Source organism: Acanthaster planci, linkage group LG09, assembly GCF_054643075.1.
Source record: "Acanthaster planci isolate LZ-2023a linkage group LG09, COTS_SCS, whole genome shotgun sequence".
Taxonomy (NCBI): Eukaryota; Metazoa; Echinodermata; class Asteroidea; order Valvatida; family Acanthasteridae; genus Acanthaster; species Acanthaster planci.
Genome location: NC_141785.1, coordinates 5929105 through 5953211, shown reverse-complemented (window position 1 = coordinate 5953211; position 24107 = coordinate 5929105). Strand labels below are relative to the sequence as shown.

Below are 24107 nucleotides of genomic sequence, written 5' to 3'. Positions count from 1 at the left end.
CTATCTGAGGTACTTACAAGGTTTCACACCAGGTGCTATCTGAGGTACTTACAAGGTTTCACACCAGGTGCTATCTGAGGTACTTACAAGGTTTCACACCAGGTGCTATCTGAGGTAGCCGCAGCGCCTTAATTCCATAATTGATTAGAGCCTAACAACAAAATGTTCACATCTTTTTAAAGGAATCCATCTCATGACAAATTCGCTGCCTTGAAATTAAGTGAGTAATAATCTCTTTCCATTCTAGAACCACACCCTTTCCAAACTTTTCCCCTGAAATATAAGTGGTCAAGGCATGACCATTTTGCTATCTTGACCCTTTCTCAACCAAGTGAAAATGAAAAATAATGCACTGTTTGGGTAAGAAAAAAACAGCAAGAGATTGTATGATGGATCCCTTGTGTTTTCTTATAGTATGCAGCTAACTTTCTGAAAATGATCATCATGATTTCTGTGCAAATGATGCATGTCAATTCATGAACCAAACTCTGAGATGTGGTCAAAATAATATCAGTAAAAATCCATCTTCAAGCTCAGTAGAAACCGTGACAGTGCAGAAACTTCCGGCCGATTTGACCTCACGCCATCACGTCAAAAAGCCTACCTCAGTTCAGTGACCTCAATAAATATCACCCAGGGTCAACCTCCATTTACAGGTCAGGTATTCATGGTACTGGCTAGAAGAAGACCAATCTGGACACCAGACAGGCAAGAATTGGAGGTCTGGGACCCGTGGCTTCATTGGATTCAAGTGATCATATTCTGCCCTGGGAATTTTTTAGGTCTCAAAAGGTCACTCCAATATCGCTTCTTAAACTGAATCAGTTTTAAAATTCTCTCCAGATCCAAAATTTCTTTTTGTCTTTCTCTGCGGGGGCATGGATGGGTAGGGAAACTAAGCAGGGAAACCAAGCAGGGAAAATTCCCAGTGTTTAGAACGGTAACACTGGAAACTGCATTACCTGGCAGTTCCAGGGGTAATCACTCTTCAATGCAATAAAAACTTGGTCATTTGAAGCATGTGGTGCCACATGAGGAGTACTGCAATAATCACACTGATTTTTCACAGGAGGTTCTTGAGTACATACAATTATAAAGTCAACATGGTAAGTGTTTCAAATACCACTATCAATGGTGAATGTCAATAAAAGGTTGGGTTATATCGTTAACTCCCAAGGGTTTTTTTCATGGGGAAAATATCCTTTTGTCTATTGGACTACTTACTGTAATGATGAGATTTTTGTCTTTTTCTCAAAGCTAAGTCTTATGCTAAAGACAGACAGCCAGAATTCCTGACAAAGTCCACCTTTAAGAAGACAGTACACCTTTTTCTTGGAGGGAGTCATCACAGGAAACCAAAAATTCAAAGATGGCAGGACGGAAGATTCCACAAACTTCCTGACCATTGGTGACATACATGTATATGCATCGTGACAAGCAAGGCACCACTGCCTCCTCAATTCAACAATTCACCCTTATCTGCCCCCTGCCCGCGATTTCATTGAATTTCCTGACTGGAGACACAACTCATTACAGGGGGGACTAACTCCCAAGCAAACATCCTTCTGGCAGCATTGAAACAATTTGCTTTTTCCCTCGTCCAATTAGGAAGGATTTTCACCCTGCTCAATTCTGGGCGAAGTCACTGACTTATGCCACACTATCATCCATCAAACAATCAAATGTAAAGAGTTTTCAGATTTTTCCAAAACTTCAAAAGAGGTACGAGGAAAACACTCGGCAACATGCTATCTGATCATTAAGATTAGGCATTGCACCCACAAATCTTACTCACTCGGACATATCAGGGCCAAGGTCACCATCCACAGAGCCTAAATCAACAAGAACTCCAACAAAACGAGTATATGACAAATCCTCTGACTTTGAGTTACACAATTTGTAGCCCGCACAATTCAGACAATTGATACAATACTGGTTAACTGAGACATTACCGCTTGAAAACATTAAGAGGTTGCAACAATGACACATCTAGAACTTCAGTGTTCGACGGCAGCCATTATTCAAGGCACATTTATTGGGTCAAGCTCCAGCAATGACCACTTGTCAACCCCGGGCCACTTTTGACCGGTACCCAGATACATTTTTACACAGGCTACCAGAGAAAATCTTTCAATGATCAATGAGCAGTCGTTCCTGGAATTTAAGCGATCTGTCCCGTGATTTCATTGAAAGGTAACAAAACACAGGAATCAACTTGCTCCTTTTACCCTAAAAGTCCTGAATCCTCCAACAGGAGAAGGAAATGATGGTTGTCAGAAATGGTCCCATTCACCTGTTGCATAGAACCTTATTCTTTAAAACCTCTTTGTTTGGAGCAAGTGGAGGCCACATTTGCTTCAGATGTTACAAAATTAGGAACTCCATATGCACACAGATGATTCACACTATAAAAAGTGATTAGCCATTCAAATTGCAGATGATACACACTGACATTGTTTTCAAGCTCATTTTTGATTGGTTCAACTATCTCTTATGCTCTACTTTCTACTAAGTGGCCCTACTAAGTGCCCCTGCCAGTTCTTGTTACCTTGAGCTCCGATTCTGTGGCCTGTGACCTCTGACCCACCTGCGTTTGATGGACCGGCAGCGGCAGCGACTGCACACCCTCATGTTGGGGGTGACCTCCGTCTTGTTGACCCCAAACATGTCGCAGTTGCTTTCGTTGACGGGCCGGCTCAGGCTGTAGGTATCTAGCTGGTTCTTACACAGGGAACAGGTGTTCGGGGAGGCTGAGATAAATAGGGGAAACAAATATCAGTTGAATTGCTACTGAATATTCAAATTCTCTGCTTCCTAAATATTCAGATTCATTGCTTATTGAATTTTCAAAAACTCAGTTTACATTTAAATGACCAAAACTAAATGTAGTTAAGTACAGACATCTTTAAAAATAGTTAAGAAAAAATTTCGGGTGACCAAGACATACGTTGAATGCTAACTTCAAGGTATTCTCAGACACTTCACAGAATGGAAATCAAACTCAACTTAGTATTCAAATTAATATTCAGCAGGAACGCATACTTAATTAAGTCCTCATTACAATGAGTCAGTTCTGCATTTCAAAATAGCAGGGTCATTCAAGAACAAAGCATGCATGCAAGTCTGTGCGCATGTTCAAACCAAGTGGCTAGGGCTAGGTAACACGCGTGTCTAGGGGAAGTAGCTGCTGCCTCTATAAGTGGCTCTATGAAGTGCATTACTGTTAGCCGTAGCCCGTCCTAGATGACCATCTATATATACTCACAGTCAGAGGCTGACTGGTCTGTCTTGGCTGGGGTGCTACCGTTCCTGTCCTTACTGCCGTTGCTGCTCCCCTCGCCTTTCTCACTCATCATCTCGCTCTTCTTGTCCTTGCTGTCCACCTCCATCTTGTCAGACTCCGCCTCCTCCCCTTTCTCCTTTTTTGCCTCCTGCTTGTCCTCTTTGAGGTCCTCCTTGGTGTCTTTGGGCTCTTCCTTGACCTTGTCTTTATCTTTAGCCGACTTGTCTTTGTCCTTTGACCTGTTGAACAAACAATTATAACAAACCTTTGTACTTATCTGACACTCTGACAATTGTTACACACTGACTTCTTGACTCAAGTAAAGGGCCAATGTGGAAGTGCGGTGGCCTGTGGAACCTCCTGGACTGATCAACATGACTAGATTGCATACTCCCATAAAGAATATATCAGTTCAACCATGTTCAGATCAAATGTTCTCCATGCTGCACACCTACTCACAGCATACACACAATGTGTTGGCCTTACAAGACACTGTTACCAAGTACAATACTGCCCTCTGCAGATCATGCATGAAGCCAATAAACAAGTCCTTCAAATGTGCCTATTAGCATAAGATTCCTGTTTGATATCACCCAGCGTCTGACTCTAGAAATGTCTACGGCGCTGCTTGACAGCTGTATTAAGGCTTTCGTGAGTTAACTTTGACCCAAATCTGGTACACTGAGTTCTTTAAATTCACATGAACTTCAATTCTCCACACTAAAACCACTGTTGCTATACCTTGGGATTTGGGGAAAGCTTTTGCTGAGTTACATAAGAGACGCCTTGCAACAATACACTGTTCTCAATGAATAAGAAGGGTACAAAGGAACCAGTCCATTCCAGAAATGGTGGTCGCTATGCAAAAGCTTGCCCCGAATCACGAGGTAAAACAACAGTGTCTTTAGCCTGGGGAATTCAAATCGTTTATGGGCAATCAGATAACTCAGTGTACCAGATTTTATTTAAATTTAACTCGCAAATGCCTTAGATGTGGAAGTTTCACCGACAATTGCTTCTCACAACTTCTCTCTTCCTGGACTTGACTGTACAACTGGGCACTGGCAACCAATTGTTCAACAGTATGTTTAAGATCTCGTCTGTCTCTTGTCTGTTATCTGTTATACAATTGTTGACCAGACAAGACTCCTACTAAGGAAGACTGACAAATGAAGACATGAAATGAAGAGAGAATTACTGGCTGATGACTTAGGCCTTTCCATGCTAAATTGGTGTCTCAAATATCTGAAGCTTCTTTCAAGACAGACTTCTGTGTTGAAAAAGGATCACCTCATTTAAAAATCCATGAGCACACTGTCAGGCGTTGCTTTTTGTAAGCTTGCCTAACAGCCCTGCACGACAGACAAACCGGGAGAGCAGACTCGAGGAAACCAGGAAGAGTGTGGCCTCTTGTATTGTCCATAGGTATGCACGTACATGATGCATAGCTAGGTCTTCATGGTGCTTAATGCTGTCATAACAGAACAGTATAAAGCAGACTTCCTTCATATTCACTGTATTCAGGACAACAGCGTCTTTCTCACATGATTTTGGTCTTGCTTTGTAATGCTGTGCCCTCTGGGGGGGCCGATGGTTTTTTGCCGCCTGGACACGTCTTGCAACGCAGCCAGAGACGCAGGGGGGTGAAAGAGGCGAATTGGAGGTCTAGTTCTCCCTGAGGAGAGACGAACTTGCGATGCCCCATAAAAACAAGGTTCAAGGCCCACGAGCACTGAATGCAAACAGCAACTGTTATGATTTTTTCTCACGTGGCTTCACATGGGAGTTGTGTAAGGCACGTAAGTGGAGCTCAGCATGTTGAACTTACATTAATAACATAATGGCCTGGGAAAGTTGTGTTTATTTCGACAGCTGTAAGGCAGGTGATTTGTTTGAAGTTTACAGCTGGTGTGCTTGCTGATTTTAAGGGGAACATTTTGGGGACAGTCTATGGCAAGCTTAAAGACATCTAATGCAGCTCCTCTAGGCTTTTGATGAACCAAAAAATATATAGAAGTAATCAAGAGCGGATCTCAGCCGGAGTCTAGCCAGTCATACTCCCTAGGGCAGGGCATGAATGATGTAAATTGAAAGCAGCCAACAGCGACTGATTATCGGGTTATTCATAGCCTGTGCTGGCAAGGCGCCAGCCTAAACCACAACGGGGGATCTATTAATGCAGGGTACAAAGGGGATATCCCTGATTAATAATGTAACCGGCTCCGGGTACCAGTTACGGCCATGTAGACGTTTATAGCCTCCCGTGTTGGGGAACTTTTAAGCATGCTGGCTGGCAAAACATGACAAGGCCTGCCACCTTTGCACATGTTGTTTAGTCGGTGATTGGAGTCACAGCTGCACGACAGTATTAACTAGGATTTAAGAGTCTTTAACTTCAATGAATAAACACACAATCAGGATGGGATCCTTGCAAGAATAGCTCGCTGGTTCCATTTGAAACTAAACTTGCACATCCTTCCAAGTAAGGATTATCCCTCATCAAACAACTGAAAATGCGTCTTCAAATGTAGATGTTTACTTGGACAAGTCAACTTCTGTGGTAACATGCCAATAACATGGCAGGACTTGTAACCACATATAAAAATTACGTGCAGTGCCCTGTGTTTATGAGTTGTCAATATTCCTGAGCATTCATCAAATACTTTACTTTCTAACAGGACTCTTTATGTGAGCAAACCTACAGACATCATGATGACTGGTCACAATGTGGCCAGGGTACAATTGGAAGTGTCTAATAACTCTTGCCAATGGATGCCACATGTTCCTAATCTCATTTTTTTCCCCCGAAACCTACCAACGGCATCCTCTGTGACAAGACATGTCCCTAACCAGACGCAATGCGACAATCTGATGTGCCGAGGGCAATAAGGTCAGGGAGGTCAGGTAACAGAAACGCCAGCCAGCAGGATGTGCCAGTAACTGCAACTTAACTCACTGGTTGAATAAGAAAATTGACACTAGACAAAGATATTCCCTTAAAGGTGCTGAAATAAGCTCTCTGATTTCCATTGGAAACCCCCGATTTAACCTTTGCCACCAACATCAATTCATCTGACCTGCACGACCAATGCCATTCATTATCACCTCCGACTCAAAACCAAACATTTTGCAGAGTTTATGCAGTCTGATTTGCAAATTAAGGAGTACCGATGACCGAAGACGAGAGAGGCCCTGGTTTTTGCTTTAAAGAATTTGACCTTTGCCAGAGTTCATAGGCATCTATGGTATTCCTCTCTGCCCTCGCCGGAACCCGTTTATGCTCCTAGGGGAAACATGACTTGCCCAAGGACACAACACATGCCCTGTTGCTAGATTCAAACCCTGTAACCCTACACCCAGGAGCTACAGACCCTGATCACTACGCTACACATCCCTCGTTTCTTGTGCCGGGAAACACTGCCGATAGTGTTCGACTGTCAGCCTGGCCTGTCTCTTTGTAACCTACGAGGGCGCCCTTGCGCACCGAGGGGCTAAGAACCAGCGACTGAGACTTACTGGTCTGAGGATTCCTCAGCGTCTTTATCCTTCTCCTCCTTCACCTCAATCTCTGCCTGTTGTTGCCGGGAGACCGACGCCTTCGGAGGGAAGCCCTTCTTCCGTTTGTTGACGTGACTCTTGCGTAACATCTGTTTGTAACTCTCATTCTTCTTTGTCTGGTAGTAGTACAGGACGCAATCCGCGATGCTCTGGATTTGAAAGACCAGGAACAATTTAGCAGAGTGCCTTGGTGAAACCATGAAATCTTGAAACTGTACGAACGAGATACTGTGAATTTTTAAACCATATCTAATTTATAGAGCCTGCAAGTTGACCCCTGATGGCGCGCTTCCAGAACCCTTGGTTGGGAAAAATAACGTGCAAAGATTTTAGAATTTGTAATATTTTTTTGTTTAGTTACTTCTTAAAAAGTACTACTCGGAAAAGGGGCTCTCGAAAATATTTGCTCGTATATCAATAAATAGAAACTGAAAAATCACCTGACCTAAAAGAGAAATATCCTGCCAAAAATTGACCCATCACTTCCGAAAATCTTAAAATACATGAAGAACAGTGCAATAAGGCAGTCTCGTATGCAGATGAAAATTTACAGTTTGAAGTTTTACAGTAGTCCGTTTTATGGTAGACCTTTCACTTTCAGGCTGTATTGAATAACAGTAACGTTGTGACATGGATTGCTGATGACAGGATGCAGCCTAGTCGGCAAGGTGTCATTTAAACCTTATCTATAATTATCTACAATTTTGGTACATTTGAAAAATAGTCACAGGGGAAGCATTCCACAGTGTTTCAGAAATTTCAGAAACTAACATGAAAGAACTCAGTATTCATAACAGAAGTTTGAATTTTAAAGTCCCCAATCCTCCAATTTCAATATGATTTTACAAACACCCAAAGGAGTAGGGTAAAAGTGTTTCAAATTCAAGCTTTCACTTTTCCAAAAACACCCCCGTAATATAGGCCATTGCTGAATGGATCCAGAGACACATTCAAGAGTGGACCGAGAACAGATGAATGGGGCGGTTGGTAAAGCCAACTTGGGGGGGGGCTGCATGACAAAGACTGAGCACGATACCAAAATAACAAATCTGCTGACATCCAGTGAACTTAACAAGCCAATAAACATGTTTGAAGAAGAGTATAAACTTGTAGTATTTTCATTGGACCTTGAAATAGGTAGGAAATTGCTCTCCTGCAATTAACTTCAGTTTGATTACACTGGATTGCAATGTGACTTCTGTGGCAAAGCTGGCAAAACTTCAAATCTGCTCCAAAATCAAAAGGAAATTGGGGATTTAGCTGCTCTGCCCAACCACGTCCTAATATGGCCTTGAGGGTAATAAATGTCTCCTGGCAAGTTGCCAAGGACGGGCACATCTCATCCTCAACTTACAAGTCAGCTGGAATTATGATTTATTTGCTGGGAGGACAGAAGGGAGATTATGTTGGCTCCGGAAATATATCCACCATTTGCACACTAGGGGATCTTCTGATTAAATCAAGAGTTTTAAAGTCAGATGACTGGAAGAGATGATGGGTTTGCGTAATTTCTTACAGGACTGCAGAATACCAGTAAGTGATGACTAAATTAGACATCTTAATTTCAAGGTCTGGATGTATTTTTCATTCACAGAAAAATCTGACAAGCGAGGAGGAAGCTTGGAAAATTTCTGATAAAATTCAGAATTGAAAGGGATTTGGGAAGAGTGTGTCAGGCTTTGCATAATCTGTGCAGGGTATTTGTTTAGAGGGTCAGATTAGTGATTGATAGCACTTGAATGAAACTAAAAATGACCCTACTTTAAAGGTGGACATCCAATGTATCTGCTAGTTAGACATGTGCATTCTCTTCATGCAGCATAACCACAAATGTTATACTTCAGAGCAAACTCAGAAGGCGTCAAACATTACCTAAAGATTTCCAACATACACGGCTGCATATTCTGTGAAATCACAACCGCGTTCAACAGAATAAATCTGTTGATTGCTCGCTCCAGAAAATGACAACATAATAAAGCAAGCGATGAATTAATGAATTGATCAATCAAGGTACCGGTAAACTGTCCATTTCTTCCCTACCTTCCTCTCAAGAAAGGAAGCCACCAGTTGGAAGTTCTTGGGATGAAGAATGAACTTCTCCCGGAAGATTTCCTTTTCCTCGTCGTCCCAGATGTTGATCCGCAACCGATCTTTATGCTCCTTCAGGGGATCTTCAACAAGGCCTTGGGGAGATTACGTCACAGGCTGGTCCGTTAAAACTTCCATAAGTAACCAACATCCGCTTGACAGCTATTCATAGAGCCACTCCGGATGTACTAAGGTGGAAAGCTTGCGGTAGCACCGTGCAAGGATACGATCTCTTTCTGTGAGTCTGTATGGTTCTGAAAAGGACCGTGAGGAACTCTTCCTCACAGTTTTTTCAGAATCATACAGACTCCCAAAGAGATCGTATCCTTGCATGGTGCTGCCGCAAGCTTTCCACCTTAGTTGTCTGTCACCATGAATAGCTTGAAATCCCACTCCGGATGTAATAGCAGAGAGCTTCCTAACAGGGCTGGCGGCTATGCTATGCTTTGTGTCCAATACAAGGCATACATGTGAAATCTAGAGATTTCCTGTATTCAAAGTCATGCAATGCATAATCTGCAGATTATCGTGTTTCGGCCACGTGGCTCTCTGACCTGCCATGTGCAAAAGTCACTGTTTTTGACTCAAAATATCAATCTATGAAAAATTATAAAATTGAAAGCATAATTTTTGATGTAGCTTCATAAAGTTTCCTTAAATTTTAGAGAAAACACTTGAAGGAAGTAAAGCAAGTTAGCTTTGAAGTGATGTTTCAGGGAGGGAGGCTGTGTTTCTATACCATTCTTGTTGATGAATTTGACTTTTCGCTGCTCTGCATCGAAAAGGAGGGGCGGTACCACGGCCAGACTGCGGATGTGTCTGTCGTTGGCTTCTTGTTCATTCAAGCCGTCTACAATCTCGGCCAGCTCGGCATCGCTGCGGGCAATGTTGCCCCAGCTGCTCCGTGTTCCCGCTCTGGGAACCAAAAAAAAAAAACCAACAACAAAAAATAAACCCAAAGTATTATCGCAGCGGAAGGTGTGCGGTAACAATTCCCTAGTTGTTTGCACGTGACAGATTTCCACTTTGGTAATATCAGCAAAGTACAAGAGCAGATTATGTTGATCCGACTTCAGAAAACCGCAAATAATATTATCAATAAACCAAGACAAAATGTATCCAGAACCATCTCTTATTTTACAACTGACAGTCTTGAACAATTTCATTGCAAAGCTAATTCACTGCTAGGATCAAGGAACACTGTTGACAGTTTATATAACCGGTTTTGCCCTCACCCAGCGTATATTAATAAGCACTGTATACTCAGTGCTTGTCAGAGAGCTTGTGAAAAATTCACAAACTTACTTACAAGCTTACTTACGAGTAAGCTTGTGAATTTTTTCGCAAGCTCTCGGACAAGCACTAAGTATACAGTACTTATTAATATACGTTGGGTAACGGCAAAACCGGTTATATAAATTAACATCTCACCAATGCAAAATACATCTTGAAAATTGTTAACAGTTGCACAATGACTAGCACAAGCTTCATGATGAACTGCTTGACAGCAATTCAACCACAGCATAATCCACACCAATTGGAACTTATCATCTCTTGCTATCAACTCGCAATAACTTGAATAATATCTCAGGAAATGTTTCCTTAACACATCAGGTTTCAAGCTCAGTGAATGACAACTGCGCAAGCCAGAATGCTTCAGACTTTGGGGGTCGTACTGACGAACTTGCCGACCAGAAATGGACATCCCTTATAGCGGTAACAATCATGGGCAGGTGGTAGGCACATTAACGGCCTCTTCAACCAATAAAGAGGCTCTGATTTGCCATAGTGCATGCACGCCTTAAGTTCTTGAATGCGCGCATGAGTGTAATGCCACCTTGGTCTTGGCGCCAACCCAGACAAGTCCACACGAGGTGTGATTAACATTCTGGAATCTTGCTTGCTCAAGGCTCCTTGCCAACTTGACTGCACTGAACATTTGATTGCAATCTTGGCAAGCTCCTACCTGGAGAATCTCTCTTGCTGTTCGCGCTGCTTGCGGATCTCGGGAAATTGCTTCTCAAAGTACTCCCGCACCTTGGCATCTTTTGCTCTGCGAAAAAAATAATAAAAACAGATTCTTTGCACACATCCCTTCTCAACAACACTGTCCTCTCAATCACGCACCTTTGAACAGTTCAGAGACCTCTGCCTTCATAAAGCAGAAATGACTGGCAAGGACTGTTGACATGACCTGAAACAGCTGATGGGTAAGCCAGCTGTGCCTACCAGTCACCTGATTTTGTCCTTTGATTGAATTTGGGTGGTCACAATACTAACCTGAATTATGATCTGACTGTTGGCAACTACAATGTGGAAGGGGAAATTGCATGAGATCTGTGATTGTCTGTGATTGTCTTTGACTGTTATGACCGAAAGAGGGTTCACAAGAGTCACAGCCAATCTGTTAAAAGTATCAATGAAAGAAGACTCCTTATGGCTATGTCTGATGAGCTTCCGGGGCGATGGCTACCTCTGATGTCAGCAAGTGATAACACATTAGCAATCAGCAACAACCCGGACCTAGCCCTAGACACAAGATTTTGGACACAGCCCACCTATAAGTGCAGACACCAATGGGGACGAACAGCCTTGAAAGTTTCCTCATATACAGTACTGTTTTGCGATTTCAGTACATACATGTGATCAAGTAATGCAATATGCTACAGGTTTTCTTGATGGTGAGGGAGCAGTATTAAGCCCCTCTGGAAAAAGAATGTCAAATTCATAAGCGCTTACTTTCTCTTAGGATTGTTTTCAAGTTGTTCCATCCTTTTCTCCCACTTGTCAAAGAGGTAATCATATCGCTGGCACAGATATCTCTCCTGTGATCAGAGAGAAAGAACAGTTTGCAAATATCATGACCGTGAGACACTGGCAGAGAATTCAATACGACCAAGGCCCTCTAATAAAGGGTTCATATTGTCAGACTTTTACTAAGGAACACATTTGTTACAACTTTCTCCTTTTAACTGTGAAAGCTATGAGGCCTCTCTTTTTTGAGTTACTCTCATTGAAAAGCACACATTTTAACAAGGTAACGGTAAGTTCATCACATAACCGAATCAACAAAACATGAAATCCGGAAATGTTCTTGTCTGCTTCATATGCGTGCTAAAGTTGCTTATTTTGCGTGTAAAGCGGAGCCAAGATTAACCCGCCAATTACCAAGGCCTCCTGTTTTACGACACTGTAAAAAGTGATCACATGGAAAAAACCGCATTAAAATTGGCCTTGAAATGAGCACAGTACACATGTGGCAAATAAGTGGCTTAAGAAGAAATCCTTAATCATTAGTGTATCCTTGCCCGAGTCTCACGATATTGGAGTAGCTGTTCAAAGCTGTGTGGATGGAGCAACAGGTGGCGAGGCAAGGGGTCAGCGTACTTTTCCTACCCTCTAATGCACTCCCAGTGGGCCAGCAAAGGATGACAACTTTGTTAGTGATTCAAAGTCTTGTGTGCCGTCTCTCCTGGGACTTTTTGAATGGAGGGGCAAGGACATTTCATGAAACACCAGCCAAGTAGCAGTCCACTTGCTGATTAGGAGGAACTTAGGCAAAGTTAAAATTTTATTTGTCAACCCATGACCTGCTGGTGTTGTACATATAAAAATATTAAATAGGGGGTGTCTCAGTGAACTGTCTCAGAATTTTAAAATTATGCATGTGGCCTTCAACAGTAAAGCAGGGAAGGTTTTAAGTCCTTTTTACTCACATTTGCATTAAATCATAGGGTGTCCTAAAACACCAAGACATCCTTTCTAGCTAAAATTAGGGTGTGTCAGTTGTAACCTGTCTCCTCTATATACCTCAGTCAAATGAAAGTCATTCTCAACGATTGGTTGAGCTTTTGTGAGCTATTTGAGGAAGAACAGTTCTGATTTACAGTGCTTGGGTGACAGTTCTGTGCCAATTTAAGTAATTTTTGCCCTTAGCTAACCACACAAGTTGTTCATGTAACAGTGGGTTGCCAGGTATTGACCAAAGGGTAGGCTATCAACAAGTTTGTAGCTACTTAGCCAATCCTCTTGATGTGCAGAGGTACACAAATTAATACACACCCTCATCTTTCCTTGCGCTGTTCCTTCGTTTTGAAAAACAGAATGAGCTTCCCTCCGCATCTCCAAATTGCTGGGAAAGGAATGAACAAGATCAAGAGATCAATAAAGTGCATGTTAACTGCAGAGTGTGACACCATCTTGGAACTGTAGAGATCTTTGCCAAGCCATACAATGGGTTTGTTAGATTTGGCTAGATTCAAGTTAGACAAAAGAAAAGATTGGAGGTAAATGTCCACATTTTCTCTTATGTACAGAGAACTTGTAACTGGTTTACAAAAAAGTCAAGGGGGGAAATCTTGCTCAATGTATGAGCTGTAAAAAAGAAGACTGCCGAGAACCAGTCACTGGCAATACACCCTCTACAATATTTGGCTGGTAACCGACTTTTTGCTGAACATTTTGATCTGGTGCTCAGCACATTTCCGAACTCTAGCAGTTCAATTAACTTGGCCCTCAGCACTGTCACTGTCTGCCTGGAATGCTCTGATTGGAATCCCATCCTTGACATCTCTGTACCAGGCAAGATATGGGACAGAGGGGTACCCCCCTTACCTGTCCAATCCCTATACACACTGCAGACTATTGTTACCTAACACATCCCCCCCAGAAGTCTGTAAAGAATTCCTGAGATTTCGATCAAACCATGACCAACACAAAGGCGGGGAGGGGGGGAATTCTCTCCGTCCCATATCTTGCTTCAAATGGACATGTCAGGAAAGAGGCCTCCAATTCCTACCTGGAGGCAATAACTTTCCTCAAGGAGAAAACAAACCATGAATCTCTAGGCCCCCAACAAGAACGATGAACGGAAACCTAAATGAAATTGCACGAACAGACTTAATCTTAGGCAGTGACAGATTCATCCTTTAATTCATGCTTCATAATCCACAGGATGACATCATTCAGACTCATACTTAGGGAAGTCGGATGACTAGCTAGAACATGGCGGGGGAAAGACATGATAGATATCCATCAACGAACACTGAGACAACAGTTATACCCATCATCGTGGTCATGTCTTGATTGATGGATACTGATGACAGACACATGTCCAAGATTATATAGGATTCCTGTGGGGATATGCGACCTTGGAGGTAGCCTGCTGTTCTGCTGATCCGGCTGTTGACATTTGGCTTGAGGCTGTGCCATAAGATCGAGCGTGTCACTCTACCCCTCCCAGCCAGGGAGTACATGTACATGGGACACAAATAATAGGGGAAGGGTATACCAAAGCATCCCATCCACGAGAATATCTGGGGCAGGTGCAACAGCACAATACGGGTACATATGCCATTCCCTGTATCTTCAACAGCAAACTTAAGTGAAGACACGGCCAGATGGGGCCTACTCCAGCTACGCACTGCATTACTTAAAGCGTAATCCCGGATATTATCAAAACCAAAGTCTAGCTGCTATTTATTTACTTATATCTGTTGACCAACAGTTGTTACCCGCCCCTTGCAGGCAAGAGAAAATCTCTGAATTAAATAATGTACTAATAAATTATAAAAATCATAATATTAAAAAAAAATTCAACATTGGTATGTACTCATGCAAAGTTCTTGAGCATAAAAGCATTGCAAACTTTGTACATCAGCCCCTAAATCCTTTCATCTCACAAATCTGACTAACTTTTTGTGTTTACGAAACAATAAAAGAACAAAGTCCACAGGACTTCAGATGCAAGTGCCAGCTCAATGAAGGTTATGCACATGGTCCCCTGCACACATCAGTGTCATCTGGCCTCTCTCAACACAGAGGCCTTTCTGTGGCTGGGGAAATAACCTCAAGGTCATTGACCTCCTCCCCAACGCAGTCTGCACTGGTTGCAGTCAAGCGTATGGCGTCAACTTCAATTTTGTCTTGACGCACTGACGTTGAGCAAAACAGCTTGTAAGTCCTGATTTCTGCACTCAACAATCTTGTAACATGTACATATAACTTCCAGAGGGATCGGGCACAAGTGGGACTTTCATACACTAAGTCTGCAAGGACCATTTTATGTAAGACATTACCAACTTTGTCATCCAAGCATGCTCCTATGAGCTATTCAACATGTATCAAAGCTGATTCACCGTCTCGTATTAATGTGATTGTTGGCAGTTTCCCAGGCCATTTTCCAAAATATTTAACGGTGACAGTAAACAAGATCAGGATCTGGTTCCTGAAACCCCTTGCTGTGCGCTCTCTGATGGCCTGCAGGCTCCAGAAGCTACGACTTTGGCCTCCTTCAAATTTAATGACTGGCAGAAATGGAAACTGGCAGTCAAACGAGAGCTCTGATTGGCTCCACGCTGTAAACCTTGTGTACTCACGTTTTAAGATTCTCTTGATACTGCTCACTGTCTGAAGGCTGGTTGTACATTGGCTAAAAGTTGAAACAAAGAGAAAAGTAAAACAGTCAGGGAATGAACGTCAATACAACTGTCATTAGAGAAATAGATGCTTACAAGTCCAAGCGTACACTGAAAACAATCAATTTAAGATTGAGCCCAAATATCTAATTTCTTTGATATCTGGTGAACATATAAACCCGAGGTGTTTACCGATATGAAACTACAACTGTAAACAAGTTGTTCCTTTTTCAACATTCTGTAATAACATTGTTTCTTTATGGTCTAATTATGATGTATGGAAATAAACCTAAACCTAAACATTTGTTAACGTAACAGCTGCTCTCACAAGACAGATTAAACATAATTTGGGAAAAGGGAAATAAACCAGACTGGAATACGAAGTACGCAGCTTAACATGGCTTCTTCGCCTTCTAAACAAGATTTTAACTCCAAGGAATAAAGAGTGATATGTCAACACACTGGGATAAAGAAGGACGCATTCATCTGTTTTCTTTCTTTTCAGTTCCTGAGATAGGTAAAACCTAAAATAGACAAGAGTTGGTATCATGGACAGCATTCCCTTACATTTCCTCGCAACCAGTGACAGACGTAAAGGTCAACCCACTAAATTTACACTAACCGAACGGCGAGTTTACCTTTCAACCCTAAATGAGCGCATCTCCCCGAGGAAACAGTTCAGTGTTACGCCCAGGCTACACCCCTCACCCAGTGACAAAGTCAAATTGGAGTTTACCTTGGCCAAACTAAGCGTACATCCTTCTTCAGGATGTCAGGATCAAATCTGTAATCTGATAAACCTTCAATGCCAGTTGTCCTGCTTCAAACACATTCCTATACAAAATCTCTTGTGGTGGGAGAGGGGTTCTTGTTTGTTTTGTTACTTTTTGGCCGATTGTTCTGTAGAGAGACTTTCCTTAATTCTGTGCCAAACTTTACAACGTTAACACTGTCTTGATAAACAAATTTTGTCATCACTTTTTGCAAAAATTGTGCTGTTTTGTTTATTTGGCATAGCTAGGAAATTTACTTAGCTGTCCTTGGGGTGAATGTTAGGGAACTGCTAAGTACAGAGCTTGCTAAGCATAAAAAATTCTTGCCTGGAATGAGCAGTTCATAGGCCAGAATGTAAGGAAGTGCATTAGGTTTGCACTGGGCTTTTAGCTGATTTGTGCTTGTTGTGCGAGCTTGCTAAGAAAGGATTTTTCCCTTTGTAGTTTCATGAAATTGGAGCCTGATACCATTTAGTTTTCGTCAAAGGCAAGAGTGATATTTCAAGTTTCATTAACTCTTTTTGACATGTGTCCCCTTTTCCTTTAAGCACAATCCACCATGAAGACGCTCTCATGCCTGAATCTTGACAACCGAACAAACTTCCATACCAAGGGTTGTAAAGGTCAAAGGTCAAGTCCTAGCATTTCTGTTACTGCTGTACTCCATCCCTAGAACATGAGGAAATCCCCAAGTGAAAAGCCATAGGTTCAATGACCTCAAGGTCACTGACTGGCTTTGGTCCACTGCCCCATACCAGCTCGCTGGCTAAGTCAGCGAGGGTCAGGACCTATTGACCTAACTGATTGTTTCTGACACCACTTATAAAATCCACCTGACAATACAGGCAAAACACACACGGCATGTACGGAAAATAGAAAACTATTATAATTTGACAACACACTACCAAGGTAAAGTTGAGTATTTTCTGACGAACTAACTTTGAAGTTGATTACACATTCCTCACACGATCCCATCTTTAAAACTTTCCACCCCCTACCCAGGGGGACTGCTGCCTAAGACTGGCCCATCCATCATTCATCCTGTGCGTGCCAACGTGGGTCCCCGGGGACAACTAACCTGGACTATTACTAGGGATACCCTGATCAGCCTTGAATCACTACCCCAGATAACATCATGGCGTTTCCTTATTAGATTACGAAATGGATGAATAGGAGAGCGTGAAAACCGAGATCCTAAAGGGGAGGGGAGTAAAAAGTAACGCTTTTATTGGAGTGACAGTTACAAGCTGACTTAAATAATCTGTGAATAATATCGAATGCTGCTCACTGCATGTCCAGTTTAAAATTTCATGTGGACACTTTTAACGGTTTGACTAATAACAGTTCTTGACATTTAAACTGTAGGTTCCATGGAGTGCACAAGGCACTGTGGGCTTGTGGACCTCAAGGAGCTTGAGAAGAGAGAAGCCGGTAGTCAATTTTAGAGTCAGAGAGGAAATCCCTGACAATCGAGAACGCAATGTTCAGCGTACTTCAAAATCCTACTGAATAAGCAAAAACCAAACACAGGCTGTGATTCTTTTGGCAGTTCAATGCCCGTAGAAGTCGCAGGCTAGACAAACTGTTTTGGTATTGTTTCTCCTCATCAGTAATCCCGTAAATACCCTCGTGCCAAATTCCCGAGCCAGGGCTTAGAGAGTACATCTCCAGCAATCAATAACACGTCAGAAGACGTACTCTCAGACACACGCACGCCCCCTTCTCCTAATTCTACTAATCTCATTTAACCCAATAAGGATGGGGATGATTTCCCCCCACCCCAAAGGATCCTTACCGCTTTTCCTACCCCCCTACCCCCTTCCAGGGCCATTCATTTCTTGTCCGTCAGGGATCTCATGTACTGTGGTCTCCATAGCTCCATGTTTAAATTAGATTCCGATGATTGTGAATTTAGATGTTAAAGTGCGGTTGGATTTTCTATTTTTAAACAATGGCTGTGAAACGGGCATGTATGAGTACGGCAATGGATTGTCAGTGTGAGATGTCAATGTCTGAAGCTACAGTCACAGTCACAAGAAAGTGTGCTTCAATTCAGTCTAACTCTCTTCAGAAAGTGGAAATCAAGTACTGGTTTGCAAAATTGATATCTTCTCCATGTCTAGGTTTAAACAGGAGAAAAATTTTATCTTTCGAAGAAATATTTGATCAGAACTACTAACAAAAAAGCAGGGGTACTCGGGCATCCACATTACACACCAATCACTGATGCTACATGTATATGTATGTCCTAAAAAAAAAAACATTTACAGGGTCAGCTCAGCAAACAAACCCTCGTGAAATATCACGGTGTATTTACTCAGAAGGCCACCTGTCTAAGACAGAAGCACTGAGCGAGCTGCTACACAAATCCACTGGCTCTCAACAATTCTTCTGAATACTACAAAGCACCCTATTTCACTGTCACTGCCGCCTCCTGAACGATAACACGCCAGAATTCATCTCCACTACATTCATCTTCACAGAATTCAATCATCTCACGATCCACATCATTCTAGGACAGTGTCAGCTTGCATAGATTAACCTTTATTAAAAGTACACATCGCCACAGCGACGATATTCTGCAGTCTCATATCCCCATCTCTACCATGAAATATCCGTTATACAAGTAGGTCATATGACACCATGGCTCCTTTATCTGAACTTCGGTTGCCGGAGGCTATTTGGAATTGTTTTGAAGGTCTACATGGCATAATGCGATGAGTGATTTTTTCCTCTTCTCTATCAAAGAGATTCTTATTCAATTTGTTACGGCACTGGGAACTATGATAGCATTAGATTTTCCTGCCTTTTATTTTTATGGGACAAGTGCGCACTATCTGGGATCCTCAAGATGACCCTGTAAGGATGACTTTTGAAGAAGCCTGCAAGGGAGGAGGGCAATGAAGTGGCCTATTTCTGACAATTTAATGGACGGGGTCACAAGGTCAATGCACCTCAAGTCAACTTTGCCAACATTTGAAGGTTCAGAGCATGCGTTCAACAAAAAAGCTGAGGAATGCAAGGTTTCAGATGTAAACTGCAACATCAAAAACAGTTGGCTCTAATCATGAGCTACCAGCGAGAAAGAAAAGTTCTATTTAGAACTGCATTAAACAAAGTAAGTAGCTCCAATAAAGTGTCCTTTGATTAAACTTAAGCTACTGTTTAACATTTGCCAGCAGGAACCCTGGAATGGGGGGCATAAATGACAGAGGCTTTTGGATAAGCTTCCCGGGGCATACTGTTGGATATGCTTGAAACACACCTTGGACGTGTGCTGGCCTGTTTAGGGGCTTCATGTTGGATATTATTTGGCCAAGCTTTGGGGGTTAGTTTTTGGACACGATTTGGCCATGCTAAAGGACTGCTTTTTGCACATAATTTGGCCATGTTATAGGTCTAGTTTTTGGACAAGATTTGGCGGTGTTTATAAGGACTAGTTTTCGGACATGATTTTGACCTCACTTTGCTCCAACGGCAGCAACAAAACCAAAACCTTGACAGACCAGCCCTTCTGCTCCTAACAAGGTGGTCCAGTACCTAAGGTTTTGCTCAACCTGCCTGTTTCATCTTATCTCCACAGAAAGCTCCTGCAAAACCCATCAGGTAAGAGTAGGCTAATAACAGATTCTTTGTGCTGCAAACACACACAGTCTTCAGGGATGACTGCTCTCGACAGTGAATACTGGAATCCAGATGATGGACTTTTCAAAAACAGGATTTCAGCTAGATTATTTATTTGATGAATGGTTGCTTTTCCACTTACCAAGTCATTACCAGGTCCCAGGTTGGCAAGCATCTTATGGGCGGCTTCTGCTTTCCTCTGATAAAATAAAAGCGATGAATATACAAGGTGAAAAACAGTTTTTAGAAAAAGATCTGAGGACCAGCCGCTGGGAGCTCAAAAAGAAAGAAAAGCTCTAAGAATTGAGCAAAACAGGAAAAAATTACAAAGGGCATTAGAGGAATTAACAGGAGTGACAGAGCTTGACCAGATCATGAGAATTCTAATGGCAGTGTTGTCATTTTTATACTTCTCTTCTTTTGGGCTTAGATCATTTACCTAACACTTTCAAAAACGTTCGTCAAATTCAAATACTGGATATTACAATTATGAAAAACAACAGTAAATTGCTACGCAAAGAAAACGTCTGCTTAGCAAGGACAGTTTACCAACCAAAATGTCACACAGATGTATCTCTCACAACTGGTACTCAGCTGATATCTGCTTAGCCGGAAAAGGTCCTCACACAATTTCTGCTTGGGGCTCTAATTTGGAGAGGTCTGTCCCTACCACTCACCCTGTTCTCAGCATAGATGACCTGTATGAGGTTCTGCTGCTTAGGCTCAGGGATCAGGCTACCGGGCGACTCTGGCTTGTCGGTTTGCGGAGGCTTGGCAGCCCGTTCTTCTAGCTCTTGCTGCTTGAGGAAAAATAAAGACATGAACATGTACAAGTACGAACAACTTGAGTTTGGGGTGATGTAACGTCCATTTGATTAAGATGTCTACTGACACTGTGTAAGGAACTCAGTTTGTAGCCAAAGACTCGAGTGGCCATACAGGTTCCTGTTACCTGCTTCTTCTTGAGCTTGCTGATCTGGGAGTCCACCTTGGCTATCTCTCGGTCCACACGCTCCATGGACTGGATCAAGCCTTCCTTGGACACCTTGGAGGGGGACTCTTGCTCGATAGGGGTGGGCGAGACGTTCTCAACTTTGGGAAAGTAAGGCTGCTCCTGAAAACAACGACAGGGAAACGTACATGTACACCCAAGTCATAAATTTGACGTCCCAATTTTTTCCTGTCTCTGTTACATTAGGCATACAATTTTTGTACATTAAGAGCCATTTCATTTGAGTAGTTTAAAGTCAATTTCAAATGACAAAGGTCTGGTGTAACAGGGACAGAAATTGTCACATTTTCAGACCCAAAATTTACAGAATGACCCATGTACCAGTCAGGTTGAGAGGTTGGCATCTAGTGTGGCAAGTGAAATTAATCCAATCCGAGTTTACCATCATTCAACGTTTGTAAACTCAAAAGCTGGAAAAGTTGACCGTTTCCGCATACACATCGCGACCTGCATAAGATGACAAGGAACTATTATTATTTTTGTTATCATTGATTCGACCAGAGAAAAAAAACGGAATACAGAGACGGGGCCAGGAGTACCTTTATACCCCATTTGACGGTGTATGTAAATAGGGCCTAACAGGCAAAGCAATCTGGCCACCTTTTCTCTTAAAACACACTGCAAAAACAGGACCCGCTAAACATTATCAGTCAATCAGGAAATATTAAATCTTGTAGCATTCAACCGGTAACTATGTCGGCTGGGCATGGGTAATCCCACAAGGGCTGGCCTGGTTTCCCCTGCTGCCATGTTAACATGTATTTCAACAGCTGGTCATATCAGATTCAACCCCTATCCCGGTTACTGTGATTGATGGGGTTTCTGCTTGTAAGCAGAGAACCACAGAATGGGCAACCTCCATTCCTCAGAAATGATGGGATCGGATTTCACAAAGGGAAATGGAATTCGTCGAATGCAACATAACTGGAAGCAAATTCAAACATGAGATTATGAGAATGATGAATGATTATGCGGTCCACTAGATTGTAAGATGTGACTTTACTTCAGGCTGTGCAAATTACATTACTTTTTTGGTTTTTATTTACTGACTCAGGTTTTCACACCGATAACGTAAGTCCTGAAGGATAATTGTCCAAACCAAACAATGGTTTTATACCCAAGATGGCCTGAAGTAGCCGGAGTGTCCCTCATGTTTAAGGCTACCTCTTCCAAGATTTTTTTTTACTCATATCTACGTCATAATGTCGCCTGTCTTATGAAATGCAGGTGAAATACCGTACTGTCTGGGCCCTGTGGCTGTGGTCGAGGATTGACAAGCAGCTGTGCTCTTTGGGGAACGCTGCGTGTTTCTTTATGCTAAATCCAAATGCTGAAAGAGTTGGGGGGGGGCTAGCTGGTCATTAAACTAAACCATATTTTGGAGTGTGGAGGAGACACGTTTCAATGTCTCCGGACGGACTCGGTGGGGTTTGGTAAATACAGGGATTGCTCTCAAAGAGTGCCCATCAACATTCCATGAAGAAGATTGTGAGAAAAGGTGAGAATTTATTAAAGCGCACATGCACCGGTAAATACATGCATCGGCCGTGGTCTCCAAGCTGTTATGTGAAATAAGCGCGATACTGATATTTGCTTGGGTTAATGGGCAATTTTGTGGACCAGTTCAGTTTCTCAGATTGGATTGGAAAAACTACATGTACACTTCTGGTGTTCAAATATTTATACATGTATGTGGGTAATTCCTCAAATTAGGGGTCCATTTTTTGTGTGTCCCAGTCACATCTCACATATGTTTTTTGTAAGTTCAGAACACATTTTCTGATTTCCAAAGAGAGATGAATTAACGCAACTGACCTCTCAAACAAATAGTAACAGTTTGAAATCAATGCCGGTGATATTTCCAAGTCAAATAACAAAGGTCAAATGTAACAGGGACACAAAAATGTCACACTTTTGGACCCCTTATTTCTGGAATTACCCATGTTCATTTTAGCCTTTCTGACTAACACTGGGTTCAGAAAGTCACAGTTCATGGTCTGTTCTTTATAACTTCCATGATGTAGACGTTATAGACTTCATACGCACATCTTTATTACACATTTAATACAACATTCCGTAAGGTGCATCAATGAACTATTGCCATACATATTTTGCCAATGCCAATCTAAGATCAGTCACAAATGAAACTTAACTTGGGCATTTGCCGTATATCACATCAAGGACATTTGATTGATAGGGTGTTTCCTGGAGCTCCTATAACGGGGTTCATATCTTTGCTGCGCTCAAATTGTATGCGCTGGAGTCCAGAAAGCTCTGAGCATGTTAGTCCAGGAATTCTTAACCACCCCTGTAAGGTGTGAGCCTTCCTTATCAAGATGCAAGTCTAGACATGGGCAGCAAAACAAGGGTTCAAAATAAACCTCCAACGGAAAGAGCAAAGGAACAACTGGGACAGCAGTAGGAATGGCCATCAAAAAATAAGAGCACAACTCTTAGGCAAATCTGCAGTTTAACATTTTGAAAATTCACTCTTGCCCAAACAGTACATGTACATGTATGGTATGTCAGAATTGGCACCTGCTGTACACTATTAAAATACAACTCTGTCTAACTAAGGCCCTCCCCCAAATAGTTTGTGTCTGGTCAGACTGATGTTCCGGAATAAGCCATTTCCGGAGTTAAATTTGAATAAAATCTGAGTTATCTGACTGCACACAAACATAACGATTTGAATTCCCCAGACTAAAGACACTGTTGCTATACCTTGTTATTCAGGGCAAGCTTTCGCATTGCAACCACCATCTCTGGAATAGACTGGTTCTTTTGTGCCCTTCTTATCTATTGAAAACAGTGTATTGTTGCAAGGCATCTCTAATGTAAATAAGCAAAAGCTTGCCCCGAATCACAAGGTATAGCAACACGTGAATTTAAAGAACTCAGTGTACCAGATTTGGGTCAAAGTTAACTCGCAAAAGGATTATTGATGCAGCAATATGGCTTTTTGGGGGAGGGTTGTACAGACAATTGCAGACACACGTTGAGTCAGGGGACTAGACCAACTTTATTATGATACGCTGACTTTGTATCCATGGTTTGCTATCATTGTTCAGTATCCATCTCTTTGGGATCTACTGCCCTGAGTAAAAGATCGAGCTGCCCGCAAATATATTGAGGCAGTGTATCGGTAGCAATAGAGGGCACAGTTGCAGCTCTCACAGAAAAAAAAAAATTGATATCATCACATGCGTTGACCAGAGACGAAAGACTTTTGGGGGGCCTAAGACCACATCTGTATGTTGTTTATAACACGTCATTGTTCTGCCATCCACAACAATGACACTGTCTTGTTATTGTAATGGTGGTACATGTATTTATAAACATATAACAACATG

The 24107-nt window shown here is 42.2% G+C and overlaps 2 protein-coding genes across 2 annotated transcripts in view; one reads left to right on the top strand and one right to left on the bottom strand.

Moving 5' to 3' along the window:
• Nucleotides 1-21504, bottom strand: part of LOC147798052 (uncharacterized) — a 37877-nt gene extending 16373 nt beyond the window's left edge. Inside the window, exons 1-13 of the mRNA XM_087141144.1 lie at nt 21475-21504; nt 20695-20856; nt 20420-20539; nt 19885-19941; nt 15307-15359; nt 12992-13061; nt 11669-11754; nt 10896-10982; nt 9669-9844; nt 8882-9024; nt 6800-6990; nt 3266-3522; nt 2588-2750 (exon numbers count right to left, since the gene is read on the bottom strand). Of these exons, the coding sequence (XP_086997270.1) occupies nt 2588-2750; nt 3266-3522; nt 6800-6990; nt 8882-9024; nt 9669-9844; nt 10896-10982; nt 11669-11754; nt 12992-13061; nt 15307-15359; nt 19885-19941; nt 20420-20539; nt 20695-20856; nt 21475-21504 (1595 nt within the window). The remainder of the gene's footprint in view (nt 1-2587; nt 2751-3265; nt 3523-6799; nt 6991-8881; nt 9025-9668; nt 9845-10895; nt 10983-11668; nt 11755-12991; nt 13062-15306; nt 15360-19884; nt 19942-20419; nt 20540-20694; nt 20857-21474) is intronic.
• Nucleotides 21505-22158: 654 nt separating this feature from the next.
• The window catches only part of LOC147798051 (nuclear receptor corepressor 1-like), a 25830-nt gene continuing 23881 nt past the window's right edge, over nt 22159-24107 (top strand). The window contains exon 1 of the mRNA XM_087141143.1: nt 22159-22187. Within this exon, the coding sequence (XP_086997269.1) occupies nt 22159-22187 (29 nt within the window). The remainder of the gene's footprint in view (nt 22188-24107) is intronic.